The sequence below is a fragment of the Monodelphis domestica genome, chromosome 3 (assembly GCF_027887165.1).
Source record: "Monodelphis domestica isolate mMonDom1 chromosome 3, mMonDom1.pri, whole genome shotgun sequence".
Lineage (NCBI taxonomy): Eukaryota > Metazoa > Chordata > Mammalia > Didelphimorphia > Didelphidae > Monodelphis > Monodelphis domestica.
Genome location: NC_077229.1, coordinates 417493006 through 417512649, shown reverse-complemented (window position 1 = coordinate 417512649; position 19644 = coordinate 417493006). Strand labels below are relative to the sequence as shown.

At 36.9% G+C, this 19644-nt stretch overlaps 1 protein-coding gene and 1 pseudogene across 5 annotated transcripts in view; one reads left to right on the top strand and one right to left on the bottom strand.

The window, feature by feature from the left end:
- EPG5 (ectopic P-granules 5 autophagy tethering factor) overlaps nucleotides 1-19644 on the top strand; it is a 171946-nt gene that overhangs the window by 116884 nt on the left and 35418 nt on the right. For all 5 annotated transcript variants that reach the window (XM_007486619.3, XM_056824380.1, XM_056824381.1 and 2 more), the window contains exons 32-36: nucleotides 2445-2602; nucleotides 3174-3375; nucleotides 3923-3995; nucleotides 8059-8162; nucleotides 18715-18890. In XM_007486619.3, the coding sequence (XP_007486681.1) occupies nucleotides 2445-2602; nucleotides 3174-3375; nucleotides 3923-3995; nucleotides 8059-8162; nucleotides 18715-18890 (713 nt within the window). The remainder of the gene's footprint in view (nucleotides 1-2444; nucleotides 2603-3173; nucleotides 3376-3922; nucleotides 3996-8058; nucleotides 8163-18714; nucleotides 18891-19644) is intronic.
- On the bottom strand, nucleotides 5550-6993 carry LOC100014038 (HIG1 domain family member 1A, mitochondrial-like; annotated as a pseudogene).

The following is a 19644-nucleotide window of genomic DNA, read 5'->3' as shown; positions in this document are numbered from 1 at the left end:
TAACCTTCTGTCTTAGAATCACTATTATGTATTGGTTCCAAGACATAAGAGCACTAAGGACTGGCAATGGGGGTTAAGTAACTTGCCCAGGGTCATACATCTAGGAAGTGTCTGAGGCCAGATTTGAACCTCCTGTCTCTAGGCCTGATTCTCAATCTGCTGAGCCACCCAGTTGCCCCACGAGTCTTTCATCCACAACCTTAGGTTAGCCATAAACCTTAGATGGGAGAAAAACCAGCCCTTTGGTGACCTTTTAGCTGCCAAGAGATTCTTGCCCTCAGCCCAGGTAGCCTTGAAAAACATTACCTCCCAGATAAAACCAAACTATTAAGGAACATTGGAAATCATCACATTTCCATGTTAATTCCACATTCACATACTTTTATAGATAATTTATGGTATAATATTGTCTCTATTATTTCTTCTTGTTTCTACACTCTGGCCCAGCCAAACTGAATTTCTTGCTGTTCCTCACGTAAGACCTTTCATTCCCCATTTTCATTGCTTTTAAATAGCTTAGCTGAAGCATCAAACTTGAAGCTTTTTCTACTTTTCCACAGTTTCTAGTGTCTTCCCTCCCAAATGAGCTTGGTATCACTTTTATAGGTATTTATGTGTTTTTTTCATTTTTTAAATTTTATTTTTATTGTCATGTAAAACACACTTCCATATTGTTCATTATTGTAAGAGCAAACTCATCCATAACCAAAACCCCCAAATAAAACCATAAATATACTGATGTGAAATACAACTCCAACAGTTCCTTCTCTGGAGGTGGATACCATTTCCCAATATAACTCTTTAAGGATTGTCCCAGATCAGTGCATTGCTGAAAGTAGCCAAGTTTTCACAGGTAATCATCCTCTTATAATGCTGTTATTGTGTATGATCTACATCAGGTCCTTCAGATCTTTCCAGCTTTTTTAAAAGTCATCTTGTTTATCATTTCTTAGAGCACAATAGTATTCCATCACCAATATATAGCACAATTTGTTCAGCCATTCACTAGTTGATGGACATCCCCTCAATGTCTAATTTTTTGCCACTACAAAAAGAGCTGCTATAAATATTTTTGTACAAGTAGGTCTTTCCTCTTTTTTATGATTTCTTTGGAATACGGACCCAGTAGTGGTAATACCGCATAAGGGTATGCATGTTTTATAAACTCTTGGGCATAATTCCAAATTATCCTCTGCAATGGTTGGATCAGTTCACAACTCCACCAACAATGTACTAATGCCCCAATTTTGCCACATACCCTCCAACATTTGCCTCTTTCCTTTACTGCCATATTGGCCAATCTGATAGGCCAATCTGAGGTGGTACTTCAGTGTTGTTTTAATTTGCATTTCTCTCATGAAGAGTGATTTAGAACATTTTTATATGATTATTTATGGCTTTGATTTCTTTATCTGAAAATTGCATGTTTATATCCTTTGACCATTTGTCAATTGGGATATCACATATGATCTTATAAATTTGGCTTGCTTCTCTATAAATTTGAGAAATCAGGTCTTTATCAGAGACATTTACTATAAAATTTTTTACCCCAGTTTATTGTTTCCCTTCTAACTTTGGTTACATTAGTTTTGTTTATATAAGCCTTTAAATTTAATATAATCAAAATTCTTCACTTTACTTCTCATAATACTTTTTCTTGTTTGGTCATAAATTCTTCCCTTCTCCAAAGATCTGTCAGGTAAACTATTCCGTGTTCCCCTAATTTAGTTATGGTAAAACTTTATATCGAAATCATATATCCATTTTGATTGTATCTTGGTATTGGGTGTGCGATATTGGTCTATACCTAGCTTCTGTTGTATTGTTTTCTAGTTGTCCCAGCTTATATGTCTCTCTCTCTCTTTTTTTTAATAAAACCCTTCCGTCTTAGAGTCAATACTGTATATTGGCTCCAAGACAGAAGAGGGTAAGGGCTAGGCAACAGGGGTTCAGTGACTTGCCCAGGGTCACACAGCTGAGTGTCTGAGGATGGATTTGAACCTAGGACCTCCCATCTCTATATGTCTCTCTTAAGAGCATGTAAACTCCTTGTGGGCAGGAACTGTTTCATTTTTGTCCATAGCACCATATATGATACATGGCATATACCATGTGCCTAGAATTATAGTTAATAACTGTTGAGTGATTGCCTTTATGACCTATAACAAGTGATTCTTCTCTTCCTCTCTCAGAGAGACTCCATCTTTCTGAGGTTCAGTTTTCATGTATAAAATAAGGAAATTATGCCAGATTATTTTGAAGATTCTTTCCAGATTCAGTAATCTTTATTATCTCTTATATCCTGGCGGACTTACAATATGTTTATTTGGGAATTAAAAAAACTGATTTATTATCACCTAGCAACCAATCAAATATCAGGGTAACCATTCCTATATATAATATGGTTATTTTAGTAGTAATGATGAGTTCTTTTCTTTCCCAAGGTTCAGCTGAGCAGCTACTGAGTCCTGAGTGTTGGAAGGCAACCCTGAAAGCTCTGGGCTGCTCTTCTTCTGAGAGCAAAGAAGGGGACTGTCCACTCCCTGTAACTGAAAGCCCTCTATTTCCAAGTTCTCCCAATATCCTCTTGTCAGATGAACAGGTACACAACTTCTGTCTTTTAAAACTTTGGTCCTAAAAAAAAGAACACTCTCTTCTCCTTGACCAAAAAAAAAAATAAAATTCAGTTCTAAACTAATGTCTTTCTCAGTTTTGTATGCTATTGTAATTTTAGGTTGAGCAAGCAAAACAAAATTTATCTGAAAGAGGCTGATCTTTGTGTACTGGTGTCTCTGTTTCATTTGATTATCAGATTTCGGTTTTCCCATTTCTTTATTTTCCTGCACCTAGAATTCCCTTCCTCTTTCTTCTCTCTGCCACTACATGTTTAAATCCTAAAATGAAAAGATATAGTTTATTAACTCCTGCTAAAATTTCTACTCTGCCATTCCAATTCAAAGTGATTTTTTAAAATCTCCAAACTTCAATGGTATTTATTTTTTATAACATTAATTTACTATATATTTTGTATGCCTTGGGTTATTAGTCATCTTTTATATGTAAGTGTCTTAATGTTATCTACTCATAAGATTATCTATTCTCCATAATGCCTAGCATAGTACTTTGAACAAAACAGATATTTAAAAAAATTCATTTGATGATTATTCTTTCAGGTAATGGAGACAATACAATGGCTTTCAGATTTTTTCTATAAGTTACGGTTATCCAAGTTGGACTTTAAGAGTTTTGGATTATTTTCAAAATGGACTCCTTATGTTGCCGATGTGAGGAAATTATTGGAGTACCTTGTGAAACGGCTGATTGGCTCTGAAATGGCTTGTTTGGAGCAAGGTCCATTAACTAATAGTAGAACAGGTAAATCAGTTTTTAGAACAACATGAAACCATACTTACTGACCTTCTTTTAAATAAATCTGAAAAGACTTGTTAGATCTAAATCTTTTTTTGTTGTTGTTGAAGCTGTATATCTTGTCTGTCAGAAGAAAAAGGTAGAAAATATATAGTGTGGGTGTGAGAAAATCATCATACCTTACCAGGCATTCATATTCTGGATGCCTGATACAACTTTTCCTTGACCCTTCTTTAGAGTGAAAAGGGATGAGAAAATTTTTCATTTTTATCTTACAAAAAGTTCTAGAAATTTAAATAGTCATTCTGGGAAAATTTAAAAAAATTAATTTTGGGTACTTTTGTGAAATTTCATTATAATAAAAATAGTCATTTGATTAATGAAACCACTAACAAATGAAAGCATTTCCTTTCTTTAATTGGTTTTAGGTCACTGAATATTCACATGACTATCATGTGAATATGATATTCATATTAGGAAAATCTGAGTTTTTAAAAGTTTTTTGTGAGTTAGATCACTTGACTATGCCTTTCTTTGTTGTATCTTGTTTTAGTGTTGAGGTCTCTCCATTCACTAATTGTTCAACTCTTCAAGCCATGGATTCTGGTTTTAGAAGACAATATAAGGTAAATATATTTTGTAGATATTTGAATATTCATGAAAGTAATAATTTTCAAGTTTCCCTAGTATTGTCACATCATTAGTGTATTGCTATATATAATAATATATATAATATACATTTAAATTTAAGAAATGCTTTCTTATTAATTATACATAGGGGATTTTTTCTTTTGCATAGTTGAGTTTTGCCTCTACTAGTTTCATAACAATAGCCAAAGAAAAACAGAAGAATCAATGAATTTATTAATGCTTACTGCCAAGAACTGTGCTTTCAAGGTGCTCAGATTTTAAAGAGGGAGGAAACAGCACAGTAGTGGGCACAGACTTAGTATTTAATAAGTCTTTCTTGACAGTGATTTAAATGTGTTGCTGACATTCAGAATAATTGCTGGCCATCTGTACCTGGATGTCCCAATAGTGTCTCAAACTTAGTAGTATGTTAAGGTCTCTTACCTAAAATGTTTAGAGTAGTTCATGACTTCCTTAGTTTGTGTTTTCTCCACTAATGCATATTGGAACACACTTATACCTTGTACAATTTTTGTCCAGTATTTAATGTATATGACTTATTTGTAATGGACAAAAATACATAGCTAGACCTTGTTTTGGGTTTTATACTTTGCAGAAACCAGTGTGCTACTCAAGCTGTCCATCTGTTTGCGCTCATTCTTCCTATTTAAGGGGCTCAATATGTTTTTATGGCTATATCTGCAGTAATATTGTTTACTACATATTTCATTTTCACGTAGTTACCAATAATATCTTGTGGGCTATATAATACATCATCCATTTTATGTTGCCTTTTGAATCCTTTTTTTTCTTACCTTTGATGCTATTTTTTGGCATTCAACTGTTAATTTTCCTATAGGGTGATGTAACTGAAGTAGAATTGAAAATTCATTTTCAATTGTCCATAGTAAAGAAATCCACTAGCATGACTCACTTTACTTAGGTGGGTGCTTGCTGCCATCCGAAATTCATGGCTTTCAAAGTTTTCAGAAGTTGCATATTGAAATTATTTATTTATACATGTGTATTATGAATTAATATTTCTTTTAGGGTCATGAATTCAATATTTTGATTGTAGTAACTAATTCATCAAGTTTACCATGTTATTCTTGTCAAATGAGAGTACTATTTGGCAAGATTTTGAAACTTTTATGAGACTAGAGACTTTCATCACTGGAATGGGTTGTCTTAAGGAGTAGTGAATTGCTTTGCCACTGAAAATGGTTTTAGCAGAAGAATGATTATCAGGATCCTAGAGAGGAAGAATTTCCATATTGGGGTTGGAGGTTAGACTAGCTGACCCTTGGAATAAGGTATTTTTTGATTCTAAAATTCTCACCAATTTTTTTTCAAAGGAGTTCTTTTAGTTTCTGGAATTCAAAATGTGGAGACTGAAGTTTCATAGTTTTGGCCACATAGTATGAAACTGACTTGGTCTAGTAAAGCCTAAGGTAGCTTTTATTGTGGCTCTCTTAGCATTTGCTAAGCTGCTCATCCAGTGAGCATTCTGAACTATTTATACAGTGTTATACAAATAGGAGAAATATATATTTTTTTTATGTTCATTTTGTTTAATGATAGCTGTATCATGCTATTACCATGGAATGCATATTCATCTTAAACATTAGACTCCCACAGGTATTAACAAAGCTCAAACATTAATTTCCTCATAATGTGATAAACAACCAACTCTAAAGGGAAGTAATACATTTTTCAATTGCACACAACTCTCACAGTGAAAAAACAAATACGGCACGCATTTTAAAAGTTCTCTATCTTTACTGCTAAACAAGCACTTCAAATACATATAAAACATATGGTATTTAAAGAACAATTTCAATGTAACAGCAGCAAAAATATTTGGGATGATATTCTCATGTTTTATTAACATTATAATAAATACCGCTGTGTTAAGTAGCCTGGTTAACAAACAACTTTTCAAGGCTCACCTTAAATACAAACAGGTTGTAGTGGGGAAGAAAACTCTTGCTAGAATGTTTTTATTTCGTGTTCTTCTAACAGATGTTCTTTCGGCCCTAGTTAAAGCCAACCAGCCTTAGACAATGGCGTTTCCACCATCCTACCTAAGGAAATGTTGACTGACCAGTGCTAAAGAAGTTCCCATATTATATCCCAAAATAGGCCACATGTTAAAGCAATAGGAGCTACTTGGAGCATTAATTTTTTAAGACTTGGGAAACCTAAATATAACATATCATCCAAAGAAATTTCAATGACTAGTTCATTTTGCACTAACTTAGCTCTCCTAATAAACGCTTGGATAGAAGGCTTTGCATTACTTGGGAAACAGTAAAATCTCCATGAAAAAAAAAATCCAATCTTTAAAACATCATGATTGTGTCTGACCTGTGCTTTTTAGAACCACATACCCCTAAATGATTTTTTAACATAAATAACCTCAATGTGAGGTATCCAGCTCTATAAAACATCATCAGCATGAAGACAGCATCTTTCTTCCTAAGGTTTGGGTTTGGCCCAGTATTCCCAAAACATGGAATACAACATACCAACAGTCATTGCTCCTACTACAAAGCCTTGAGCTCCCACACGCATGTGAATCAGGTGGACAGACATTTTATTTTAGTATTCCCTCTGCTCTTCAATTTGTATAATCCATATGCAACAATAGCTGCAAAACCTGCTATTCCAATTGGGACAAATGGTGCCTCCTTAGCTTTTCGGGCAAGTTTTGATCCTGAAGACTCATCATAAGTAGAAAGAGAAACATCACTATCTGATGACATAGTAGTAGTTGGTTGAAGGAAGAAGCTCCCTTTTACAAGCAGCCTTCGTCTACAGCTTTGTTCCCAACTTCCCCGGCTTAGATCATCTAGAAATGACCAGCCAATCAGACCTCCACAACGACGCCAGGAGGCGGGTCCAGAGGAGAGGGCAGGGGCTTTGTCTCTTCCCGCTCCAACCACTGCGGAGCCGTCGCAGCCAATAGAGGAAGAGCGAGGGTGGAGCTGAGACTGTCCTAGGCCCCGGGGGTGGAGAGGATATCCCCTGGCTGTGAGCACCGCAAGAGTGCAGGCGCTTTAGAGGCCTCTTTCCGTTTCCCTCGAGCCCTCTTGACCGCACTACCCTGGGCTGGGTGGTATCTCTTCAGCCTCTCCAGGAGAAATATTTCTTATAGAGAACATCTTAATAAATTCTAGCTATTTCTGGGTATCCAACTAGGGTCATGGGTGGGATAGTATTTTTCAACTTGTATGTGATATACAGCTACAGTGTGAGAGGAAATGATGCAGTGATATGTTAGGGGCAGAAATGTGAGTGAAAGTAAGAAAATCAGAGAGAGAATAGGGTAAGATATCTAAGCTACACACTTAAGTATTTTGCTCTGGCTCAACCCAGGCAGGACTAATTAATCCTTAGCTTGAGGCTCCTCAGCCTTTTTTCACTCACCCCACATGGTAATTCTAAATTCAAGAGCAGTCCGAGGTCTCAAGCTGGAGCTCCTCCGAGGTTAAGGTGAAGACAAAAGACCTAAAGCCCCTCTTCCCAGGAAGTTCTTGGCATTTTTAAAGACGATTTATTTTTGTCACTTCCTGTGACTTCCTTCCATTTTATGTGTTCCAATTATAGCTAAAGCTTTGTTTAGGACTGCCCAGAGGGCAGTCACTCTATTCTGATTTGTTACCCCACTTTTGCACATGTGGGTCATAGACCTCCCCCACTCAAGTGTAAGTGGGGTGTATATGCTTCTGGTGATTAAATGTAAAAATGGGCAGGGGAGACTTAATTTAATCTTTAAAGATAAAGATATCAACTGAATGACTTAAAAAGATGTCAGTTAGTGACCTGTTGATAACATATTTTCTGTTCCAGGCCAAACCCTGAAAATGAAAACACAGTGAAACAACAGAGGAGTGGTCAAAATGACCTGGCCTGTTTCAAGTTAGACCTACAACTTAATGCTTTTTAAGTTCTTTATATGCTGATGAAACCATTTCTGACAGGGTTTTCTGCAGCTTAGGAAAAGTCAATCAATCATGGATACTTCAGTGTTTAAATGTTCCTTTCTTTGCTTTAAAGCAATCAACGCTATTATCCGTGGCTGGAAAGTGATGCATCCATGGCCTCAAGCGTGGTACATTTGTTCACCAAATGTATTGAGATTTTGCACGAAAGTTTTAAAGGTAGGCAAATGCCAAATTATGGATGGCATTAGTAATTTTCCTTGCCTCTATAAGTCATTTGGTTAATCTTTGATCTTCATGCCTTCTCTTTTCTTGTATTTCATTTTGGTTTTAAGCATTTTCTTCTTGGATGTGTTTGTCTCTTTCTCATAAGCTGAAGCATAGTATATGCATTTTCTATAAGACTCCCGAATGATTTGGAAAATGATGTTCATTTTTTGTTTTGTTTTAATTTGGCCTTTGATCACAGAGTGAAAACAAATTAGAGTGGAAAAAATGCTCCAAACTCAGGTTTCCACATTTTCTAAGGAAGCTTTACTGTAACAGGAAGAAAATGTCCAATCCAGCCAACGTTTTATTTCCTTGCCAATCAGAGGATATGACAGCCAAAGGCAATGTCAGTTTAGAAAATAAATTTATTTTTAAAATGTAGGAGCATAGCAGAAGATAATGCATTACTTCATAAAAATGCAAAACTCAATGAAAGGAATTAAAGCAAGAGACCTAACTAAACCACATCATCTCAAGAGCACTTAAGGATAAAACTACAAAGAAGACAGTCATTAGATGGAAAATTGGGAAAGATTTTCAAAATATTTCTATGGTTAAATATTTGTCAGTGAAGCCACTGCATTTGGATTCTAGCATCCAGTTTCCATTGTGCTGGGTGAAGCAAAAAAAAAAAATTTTTTTGCACTAATGAAAAGAAAGATTGGAAGAATAATAGAAATAGATTAGTTCTATATAGAGAACATCCATGCTGGTGTTAACAGGATTTTTAGGCCATAAACATTTGATTCTCAAGATATCCGAATTAGAGGAGAATCCAAAAGATGTGAAAAAAATTAGACTAAAAGGCAATTGAGCTGACTGGAATAACTACCTTTCCATAAGTCCGCTTTATTATTGAGTGCATAGAAAAATTTGAATTTGGTAGAGTAATGCATGCAAGAGTAATGCTTACCATGTAGCATTTGCTCAAAAAATGTATATTCCCTGTGTCAAATCATAAAAAATTCCTTGAAAGATACAACAAACTGATAATTTTGATCAATTTTATGATTATTAATATATTAAGGGACACATAAAACAAAGAAGCATGTAATGGAGGAGATGAATGGAAGGAGGGAGAGGAGGCTGAAGGGTTTGGGTTTTTTCCTGCTTTACTTAAAAAAAAAATTCAAGAATTCAGTGTGTCAACCAAAACAGTGTCCACTAGCCTATGGACTTTTAGCTCCAATACATGTGATAGGATGCATTCAATTAGTGTCTATAGAAGATATTCTCTTTACATGTGAGCAATTAATCCAAGAGCCCTTTTCTCTAATTTTTATAGCTGTTGGAGTGGTTAACAGTATTTGAAAAGGACCTTCCCAGGAAGGCTGAGTTCCTCCAGTGCACTAAAAGTTCTTTATGTACATCTTATCTACCTGATTTAGGTCATGAAGTGAAAAGTCTATAAATCAGGGGTCCTCAAACTACAGCCCGTGGGCCACATGCAACTCCTCAAGGCCATTTATCCAGCCCCCACTGCACTTCTGGAAGGGGCACCTCTTTCATTGGTGGTCAGCAAGAGGAGCAATGTATGTGGTGGGGCTGCAAAGTGTGGCATCGCTCACGTACAGTACTACTTCTTACAATTCTATCAGCAATTCCTGTATATATGAAGCAGTAGAAGTTTCCCCCACAGTAGTGATATATGTTCAGGACAAAAAGACTTGCCTGTATAGGGGATGTCCAAAAAGAATCTTAAATGGTGAGATGTGTAGGTCTCCCTTGGGCCTGCTTTGGAGATAAAATAGAGCTAGAGAGTGAACTTCAGGCAATTTTAAATGAGTCTCAGTACATAATTTGCCAATTATAGTTTTAAGTTCTTTGTTCATTCTTTCAACTTAGCCTCACCTCTGGGGATGATACAGTACATGGAATTTAGGAGTTATCACCAAACAGGAATACATTTGGAACAGAACTGAATTGGTAAAATGAATTCCCCTGTCCAAATCAATTCATGCTAGCAGGCCAAAAGGAGGAATAATCTCTTTTAAGAGTCCTCTGGCAACAAAAGCTGCTGTGACTCAGGCAGTAGGAAATACTTCTGGCCATCTGGTTAGCTGATCCACTATGACCGGACAAAATTTATAATGTCCAGCCTTTGGTGTTGTAATAATATTACTTGGCAGATGTTCGAAAGGTATGCAAGCCAGGGGACACCCACCAAATGCTTTGCCACGAAAGGCATGTTAGTTATATGTTTGGCAGATAGCACAGGCTGCACACACTTTAGAGGCTATAGTAGTTATACTTGGGTCTATCCATATTCTTTTAACAGAGTCTACAATTCCCTGGGTGCCAAAGTGACTGTTGGCATATTTGTTGTTAAAAACTTCTAGAGAGCAGGAATTTTCCTTCAGATGATACCTATACTCCATTGTTCTGTTTTGCTTTGAATTTTTGTTTCCATTTTCTACTTCCCTTTTTTATAGCAGGGGTTCCCAGACTTTTTACACAGGGGGCCAGTTCTCTGTCCCTCAGAATGTTGGAGGGCCATATCACTGCTATCTGATGCCTGTATACATTACTGGAGGCAGTGCTGGGCCTGTGATACTATATACTGCTGTCTGGGATAGCAGAGGCTGCAGTGCTGGCTGTGATGGGCCTGTCACAACTTGCACAGGCCCATAACTGCCACCACTATACCAGGAAGCAGTATACACAGTGCGGAATCCCCTCCCCCACACAGTTGCTTACCATGCTGATGTCTTCCATTGTGCAGCCACATAATCCTTTGCGTGGCGCCTCGTTCTTAGAATAAGGCACCACGCAAAGGATTATGTCACTGAAAGTAGTACTGTATGTGAGCAACACTGTGCTTTTAAACATCTTTGTATCTGGGTGTAAGGTTAAAAAGTGACTTAAAGCAGACCAGTTTTGAGGTTTTCCTAAATTTACAAGTTCTGTTTTTTTATGTTACTTTGAAATGCTTAGCAATGCTACCTGATTTCTGTTAATCAACAAATTCATTGGAGTGTGATAACTGTAAGGATATATTTATGGTGCTCAAGCATTTGGCCATTGTTTATTGTAGGGCCTTGAGGTGTATCTTGTGCTTGAGAAAGGAAGGGCTATGGGCAATAATCTTTGGGCTTTGATTCTATAATTGCAATCTTTGGGGGTAACAATCTAAGTAGATTAAAGGGGATCTATATCTATATCTATAGATATAGATCCTATAAGTATTTGCTCTCATATTATTTCCTCTTAATTGAGGAAAGATTAGTAATCATAGCAAGTCCATTAGTGGAGGAAGTTGGGGAGAGAAGTCACAGAAAGGGGATTGGCAGGGGGCTTTTTATTCTCGGGGGGCTGCTTTGCAGTTCTCATCTTCTCACCATGACTATGTCAGCTGGTGAGGTTCTATTGGCTCCCTGAAACTGGGGTAATTCCTTCAATTGCCTCTTTTGATTGGGGGATACTGAGGAATGGAAGGAGGTGGGGCACCTTTCATTTTAGTTTGTACAAGAACAGCTGATTTAACTAGACCTACATTGAAAGAAGGTGTGGCCCAAAGAGATTCAGGTATATCAGCTGGTATTTCAAAGGTAGGAGGCTCTTTCACCTCCTGACTGTCTGAGAGAAGTACAGGGAGCAAATTTAAAGATTCTTCAGGTAATTCTAGTGTCATAGTGCCATCTTGAGCACATGTTATTATGGCTCTAAGTTTACATAATAGGTCTCTCCCTAACAAATTTATGGGAGAACCAGGCATCAAAAGAAAAGAATGTTCTACTGATAGGGGTCCCACAGATACCATTGGAGGTGAAAGTTTTGGAACTTTTTGAGGTGTTCCTGATACCCCTACTACATTTAGAGAGCAAATAGAATTTTGGCATTTGGTTTACTCACCAAAACTGATCTGGAAGCTCCAGCATCTAGAAGGCAATCATAATATGTCTTCCCAACTTTTAGGGTTACATGAGGTTTATTACTATGTGGGGGGAGAATAGGCTGGGATAACTGGTGTTAAGATATCAGGATATGGGAAATCAAAGGTTTCACCCTCTGATTCCAGAGTCCTTTCTCCCCTTTAAGACCTTCTAAAACGTCCTTTGCATTTCTCTGGGGTTCCCCTTGTTGAGGGGAATTTTCACTCTGAGTATAAAGTGGACAAGCCCCATTTTGAATATATTGTTGCAAGTCTTGATTTGACTCATTTCGATTATTATCTCTGTAGTTATTTTTATTATGATTATGATTATTGTTATATCTATATTTATTGTTATTTCTGATATTACTATTATTTCTAGAATTCATGTTATTAAATACTTGATTCCAGGTTTTGCAATTTAACATTAAGTAGTCTTTTTACCCCATAAATAACACTTTGGTGGTTTATTTGGAGATTCTTGCAAAGGGACTATGGCCACTGCTTGATTTGCTCTTTCAAGTTTTCCTCTTAAAATCTTATTTTCTTTCTTTAATTCCTCTACTGATTCACTGTCATCTTTATCTTTCCTCTGATGGATGTTTATGTTTATAAATGACTACTCTCCTCAATTCTTCAAGGTCCATACTAGGCCAGTTCGGGTAGTTGGTTTTAAAGTATTTTGCCATTTTAGAACAGTTTTCTATAAACTATTGTCTAATCTACCTGATATCCCTTTCCCTGGAAAGTTCCAGGTTTACATATCTCCCTCCTAACTCAATAAGTCTATCCATAAATTGGGAAGGATTTTTTTTTTTTTTGCTTAAGTCTCTCAGAATTCATGTGTCTACCTGGTCTGTTAGAACAAGCTTTCATTGCTGTTTATAATGCCTCTCTAGCCTGGCATAGTTTTGTGTAATCCTGTTCATTGTTGGGGGACCATTTAGGGTCTTGGGTGTGCCAATGAATTCCTCTCCTACCTTCGTCTTGATTAACAAGAGAGATGATTTTATTTTTCTCTCTTTCTGTCAAAAAGGCTTATAATGAATTCTCAATGTCTACCCATCTGTGATCATATGTTTGAAAAATACTGTCTAGCTCTTCCAACAATTGTAAGCATGAGAGAAAAGCTTAGGAGGGATATTTGGGTCTAGATGGAATTCTGAGTCATATCCATAAGGTAGTAATTGAAGTAGCAGGAGGAGATGATGCCACTTAAGAAAAGACAGTATAGACTTAGAGGTTTGACAGTGAAGGGCAGATGAGAGAGTAGGCAATGGCTGAAATATGGGGTAGCAGGGTCAGCAGGCACACTAGTCCACAGGACTCCCCTCTGAATCCCTGGCCCTTGGACTTGGAGTTATTCTTTGTTATCTACTCGATGTTCCCTCTATGATCCCATGTGAAAACTTTCCCTCTAGATGGTCTTTGCATCTCTTAGAAGATAGAAATCTATTCTTTTTTCCCCCCCAAACCCTTACCTTCCATTTCAGAGTCAAACCTAGGTTCTAAGGTAGAAGAACAGTTAAGGGCTAGGTAATTTGGGTTAAGTGACTTGCCCAGTCAAACAGTGTCTTAGGCCATATTTGAACCCAGGACTTCCCATCTCCAGGCCTGGCACTCTATCCACTGAACCACCTAGTTGCTTCTCGAAAATTTTTTTTCCTAATTTGCTATATAGTTCAGCCATTCTACAATCAGTAGTTACTTTGTTTCTAGTTTTTGCTTCCACAAAAAATTGCTACTGTGAGTATTTTGGCATGAATGACTTTTCTGTCTTGGGACTGATACAAAAAAGGTTCCAGTTATTTTTCCAGCCTGTGACAAAGAACTTTCTAAAGAACAAGTAAACATATAGAACTTTCATATTTGCAAAGTCCTTTATATATATTAATTTATTTGATCCTCACAACCTCCCTAGGAAATACACATTATTATTAGCCCCTTTATACAAATGAAAAAAACTGAGACCGACAGTGAAATGCCCTGCCTAAGGACACACAACTTGTAAGGTTCTCTAAGAGAAACTTTCTTTAAGAGAATTCATATTAGAACTTAGGTCTTCCTGACTCCAGTGCTATCTCCTCTCTTCTATTACTAACTGCCTCGGAGCTTTGACACTTCTACCTATCCATTAGCTGAAGACTTTCTACATAGGAGCCTCAGATATATTCTTTTGCAGTATCCCTACATTTTATTTATTTATTTTATTTTAAGATATTTTTCCATGATTACCTGATTCATTTTCTCTTCCCTCTCCTGGAGCTGACGAGCAATTCCACTGGGTTATACATGAGTTTACCTACATTTTAAAGGCAACTTAATGCTCTTTTTGAAAAATGTCAGGTAAGAAAAGATCATAAATCTAGAGTTGTCAAGGGGACCTTAGAGACCATCTAGTCCAATCATATCAGTTTAGAGATAAAGAAACTGAGGTGGGGACAGCTAGTTAGCACAGCTAGTTAGCTAGGTTCATATCTGGCCTCAGACTTCATAGCTATGTGATCCTGGGCAAGTCACCTAACCCCACTTTGTCTAGTCCTTGCCCTTCTGTCCTAAAATTGTTATTAGGAAAGAAAGTGATAAAGGTTAAAAAAAAAAAAAGAAACAGGTCTAGAGCAATTTTTACTAGATTCGAACTCATATACTGTGATAATTGTTCTAATGCCATCTCAGCTCTTGTACACCATACTACCTTCCTTCCCTCTAATTCGTGTAATATTTATTGGGAAAGGAAATAGGATTGGGAAAAAGGGGGATAATGGGAGGTTTGTATGGGGTAATGAGAGTTAAGGGGAGAGAGGGTATACTGCCTGGTGAGGCAAGGGAGGGAGATGCCCCTTGCTGAGAGGAAGCGGCAGGGGTCCGATAAGGCCTGTTAGTCCTGGAATGACTGACCTGAAGTTCAGCTCCCTCTATGACCAGAAAAGATAGTCCATGTATCTGACTGCGAATTCAAATAATATAAAATTTAATAACCTGTTGGGATTGGAGTTTTTCTCAGCTTCAGACTTGAGGCCAGGCTCCAGAGGCTGGCGGAGGGTTTTCCCACTTCCATCTACTCTATATCAGTCCAGTTTAGTCTTTTTAGAATCTTAGTAGTAGACAGAAAGCAAACAAGAACAGATCTGCCCTTCAGAAGTGATTTGGACTGAATCTTCAAGCTGAACCAAAAGAAGAGGCACACCAGACCAGACTGGGCTGACCAAGCTCCTCTCTCCTCCAACACCAGGAAGCCAGTCCCACACAGTCGGAAGGAAGTGCTAGTCACCAGACCCCACTGCCACTCCTGGCAAGAAGGAAGTGCTAGTCACAAGACCCAACTGCCACTCCCAGTTGGCCCCTTCCCCCACAAACTGTCAGTCTAGTTTCCTTTCCACAATCGTTCCCTTTTTTGTTGTGACCTTCCCAAGGTCACATATTTATATTATAGTTACCAATTTAGTAAATCTACTCTAAGGAATTCTTAGCAGGAAAGTTTGGATAAGGGTAGTTTTAGGGTTTTACAATAAATTCAATACAATACATGTTGAACCAAAACTATTACAAAAAAATTTGAATCTTAGTGCTAATACTACTTAACTCTACGTTAACTAAAACTAATACATTATTTACAGAAATTATTTACATATAATACAACAATATACATTGTTCCACATCATAATGTCAGCCAACTAGAAATATCTATTGATCTTTCTATTTGCCTAAGACCTTATGGAACTAACTATATACATATTTACATTTTGCATAAATACAATTTCAGACACTTGTTTATATAAACAAGGTCTCTCAATATGTCAGTGATTTTGTGTTTTGTGTCTAATAGTGTTGTGTTGAATTAATACTTATCAAGTTTCTTCAGATTTCCACTTCTCATGTTGGCTGATGGATCTCTTCTTTCTTCCATGTTATGTAGTGATACATGCTATTTCCCTAATATGTGAAATTACTTTTGTTTTATTATTTCAACACTGAGTGAACACACTCAGTCTTACACATAAGTCTTGTTTTTGATCTGTCCTCTTCTTATATAAACACATTTACAAAGTTCAGAGTCTTAGCAGTCCATTTCAGCTTTTCCTCTTTGTTTCTTGTCTCTAGCATCTTTTCTTGATGCTTTTCCTCTGGGCTGGTTTAAAATCTTTTCCTCTGGGATTCTTTTCCTCTGGGTTGCTTTTCCTCTGGGTTGCTTTTCCTCTGGGCTTGAAAGTTGTCTCGAACATTATGTATCACTATTATTTCTTTGTGTTGTATTTTTATGTTAATCAGTTTTTGTTTCCATTTCTCAGCACTATCTGTTGTCTAATTATCTTCTATGTCTGTTACAGTGATGTTGAACTTTTTCTGGTTTCACGTGGGAACAGTGAAACCATGAGTCTTTCCTTGCAACTTTTATAGCTGCCAGGGTAGTAAGCAATACTTCATGTGGTCTAGTCCATTTTATGTCTGTAGCCAATTTTATATTGAAATTTTTTAAGTATACTATGTCTCCTGGTTTGATGTTGTGCAAATTGTAATCCAGGGGTACTGTTTGTTGTATCAAGCCCATTTCATGCAATTCTGCTATTCTTGTCTGTAAAGCTTGTATATATTTTGTTAATTCACAATCTCCACCTATCATGGCAATGTAAGCTGGTTTACAAGTCCTTCCTTGCCAAATTGCATGTCCATATAGCATTTCAAATGGAGAGATGTGCAAATCTCCACTGGGTCGTGTTCTAAGATGGAACAGAACTAATGGCAGAATGTTTGTCCATTTTTGGTGTGTTTCTGCACAAAATTTTCCTATCAATGTTTTAATGTCTTTATTTAATCTTTCTACTTGCCCTGAACTTTGGGGATGATATGGTGTGTGGTATGTTGCTTGTATTCCTAGATTTTTATAAATTTCATTTAATATTGACTGAGTAAAGTGACTTCCACGGTCTGAGTCCAATTTTGAGAGAATCCCAAATCTAGGTATGATTTCTTTTAATAGGATTTTGACCACAAATGCTGCGTTGTTCTTTTTGGAAGGAAAAACTTCTGGCCATCTAGTCAGTCTGTCTATGATGACAAGGCAATACTTAAACCCTTTGTCTTTTGGCATATTGATAAAATCTATCTGTATGCATTCAAATGGAGTATATGCTAAGGGATGATTGTGGAAAGGAAACAAGACTGACAGTTTGTGGGGGAAGGGGCCAACTGGGAGTGGCAGTTGGGTCTTGTTACTAGCACTTCCTTCCTGCCGGGAGTGGCAGTGGGGTCTTGTGACTAGCACTTCCTTCTTGCCATGGTGGGATTGGCGGCCTGGTGTTGGAGGAGGAAGGAGCTTGTCAGCCCAGTCTGGTGTGGTGTGCCGCCTCTTCTTGGTTCAGCTGGAAGATTCAGGCCCAGTCCCTTCTGAAGGTTAGACCTGTTCTTGTTTGCTTTCTGTCTATTGCTAAGATTCTAAAAAGACAAAACTGGATTGATATAGAGTAAACGGGAGTGGGAGAACCCTCCGCCAGCCTCTGGGGCCTGGCCTCAAGTCTGAAGCTGAGAAAAACTCCAATTCCAACTGGTTATTAAATGTTATATTTTGAATTCGCAGTCAGATAAGTGGACTATCTTTTCTGGTCATAGAGGGAGCTGAACTTCAGTTCAGTCAATTCAAGGACAAACAGGCCTTATCGGACCCCTGCTGTTTCCTCTTATCAGGGGGCATCTCCCTCTCTTGCCTCACCAAGCAATATACCCTTTCTCCCCTCAACTACTCCATACCTTATACAAACCTCCCATTATCCCCCTGTTTTCCAATTTCCATTTTCTTTTCCAAACAAATATTACATTGGATAGAGTGGAGCTAGACCTCTCCCAAGATCCTCTTTAAGGAGGGGTCCCAGAACAGACTCCCACTTCCATTGGTACCTTTTGTCTCCTACTTATTTGCTTCCCCCTTTTCAGCCTCTTTTTCAGTTGTCTTCTCATTATATTTTGAGTTCCTTGTGTCCCTGGTGCTTAGCACAGTACATAAAAGTTACTTAATAAATTTTTATTGGCTAATTGACTGAAATAGATTTTATACTTTAAATTTTAAAGGAGTAATTAGCATGAGGTTTAGTTATAGCTCTATGTGAGTTAAGAAAAATTAGCATATTATAAAATAAAAACCTCAAAGAATTCATTTTGTCCTTTCTTTGTACCGGACATGTCCATAACAGTGCTAGTGAAGCTTCAAGTTCTTTTTTTTTTTAAAAAAGCACTCAGGGGACTAACTCAAGCTTTTTGTGAGCACCCAGGATTGTGAGCTCTTGAAGGGAGGAAGTTCTCACTTTGGGCCACTGGACAGAGGGATGGGGCATGTAAAAATGTCCTTGGGCGCTGGAAGAGGGGGAATGGAGTGGCTCCCTGAATGCCAACTCGGCACTTGTACCAATTCTTTGCCTACACTGTCCTATATACAATAATGTTTTATGTTAATATTCTTTGCTTTTGAGCTACTGTTAACTATCTTTATTTTCAAGTACACAGAAGTCTTTAAAATTGGGTTAATATTTACAACTATGAATTTGTAGTTGCATTTTTGATAGCCAGATTTTTTTTTGTTGATTTCATTTTATAGGATGAGAACCATAATATTTTAAAAACTAATTTCTTTTCACTTAGATAAACTCTTGCCTGGTGATGAAGGAGCACTTCGGCTACACTTGATGCATTATTGTGAATCATGCACAGCATCCAAAATGCCAGAATTTATTCTCTTTGCTTTCCATAATGAATACCGAAAACTTCCATGGAGGGACATGCACCCAGATCAAGTGCTAATGGAAGCATTCTTCAAAGTAAGCACTGTGTGATTGGGTAAAGATAAAAATTTTCTAATAAATATTATGTACCTGTCAATACTTACAAGACTAAAGAATATCAGATTTAATGAAATATATTTTCTATAATTTTTTAAAAGTCAAATTAATATGAGGTTATTAATTACATATAACATCTACAGTACTGGTCAGAAGTAGCCAATGAGAAAAGTACAGGGGTGGGGTGTCATTTTTTTCATAGTATTGTTCTTTGAGTGTTTACTTATAGTAGGATTCCTTTAATAATGATATTTACTTTTGAACTATCTCCAGACAGCATGAATAACTGCTTAGCTAAGGACACTATAGCATTATCTAAAGTTAAAATTGCTTCTTAAGAAAATAAAATTCAAAATGATGCTTGAATCATTTATTTTCTATAAGCTGTTTTGTAAAGTTTATGATTGGGAGAAATATGCCTTAAATTGTGTTCACATTATGTATTCATATTAAGCATCACAGTTTTACTATGTAATGCTTGATATTGCATGAAGAAATGATTTAGCATATAAATGTTTTAACTCTTTGCAAAAATAAGTGGTTTTGATTATGTGATTATTGAGAAAATAGTTGTAAAATATGTAATATATCCATCATATGGATTAGTGTGTTACATTAACATTATTTTTTGACATGATCTTACCAAACTTTCACTTGAAAAATCATTAACTACTTAGTACATGATAATCCTGAAGTTACAAATATAAAAGCAAGGACAGTTTCTGAAGCAACT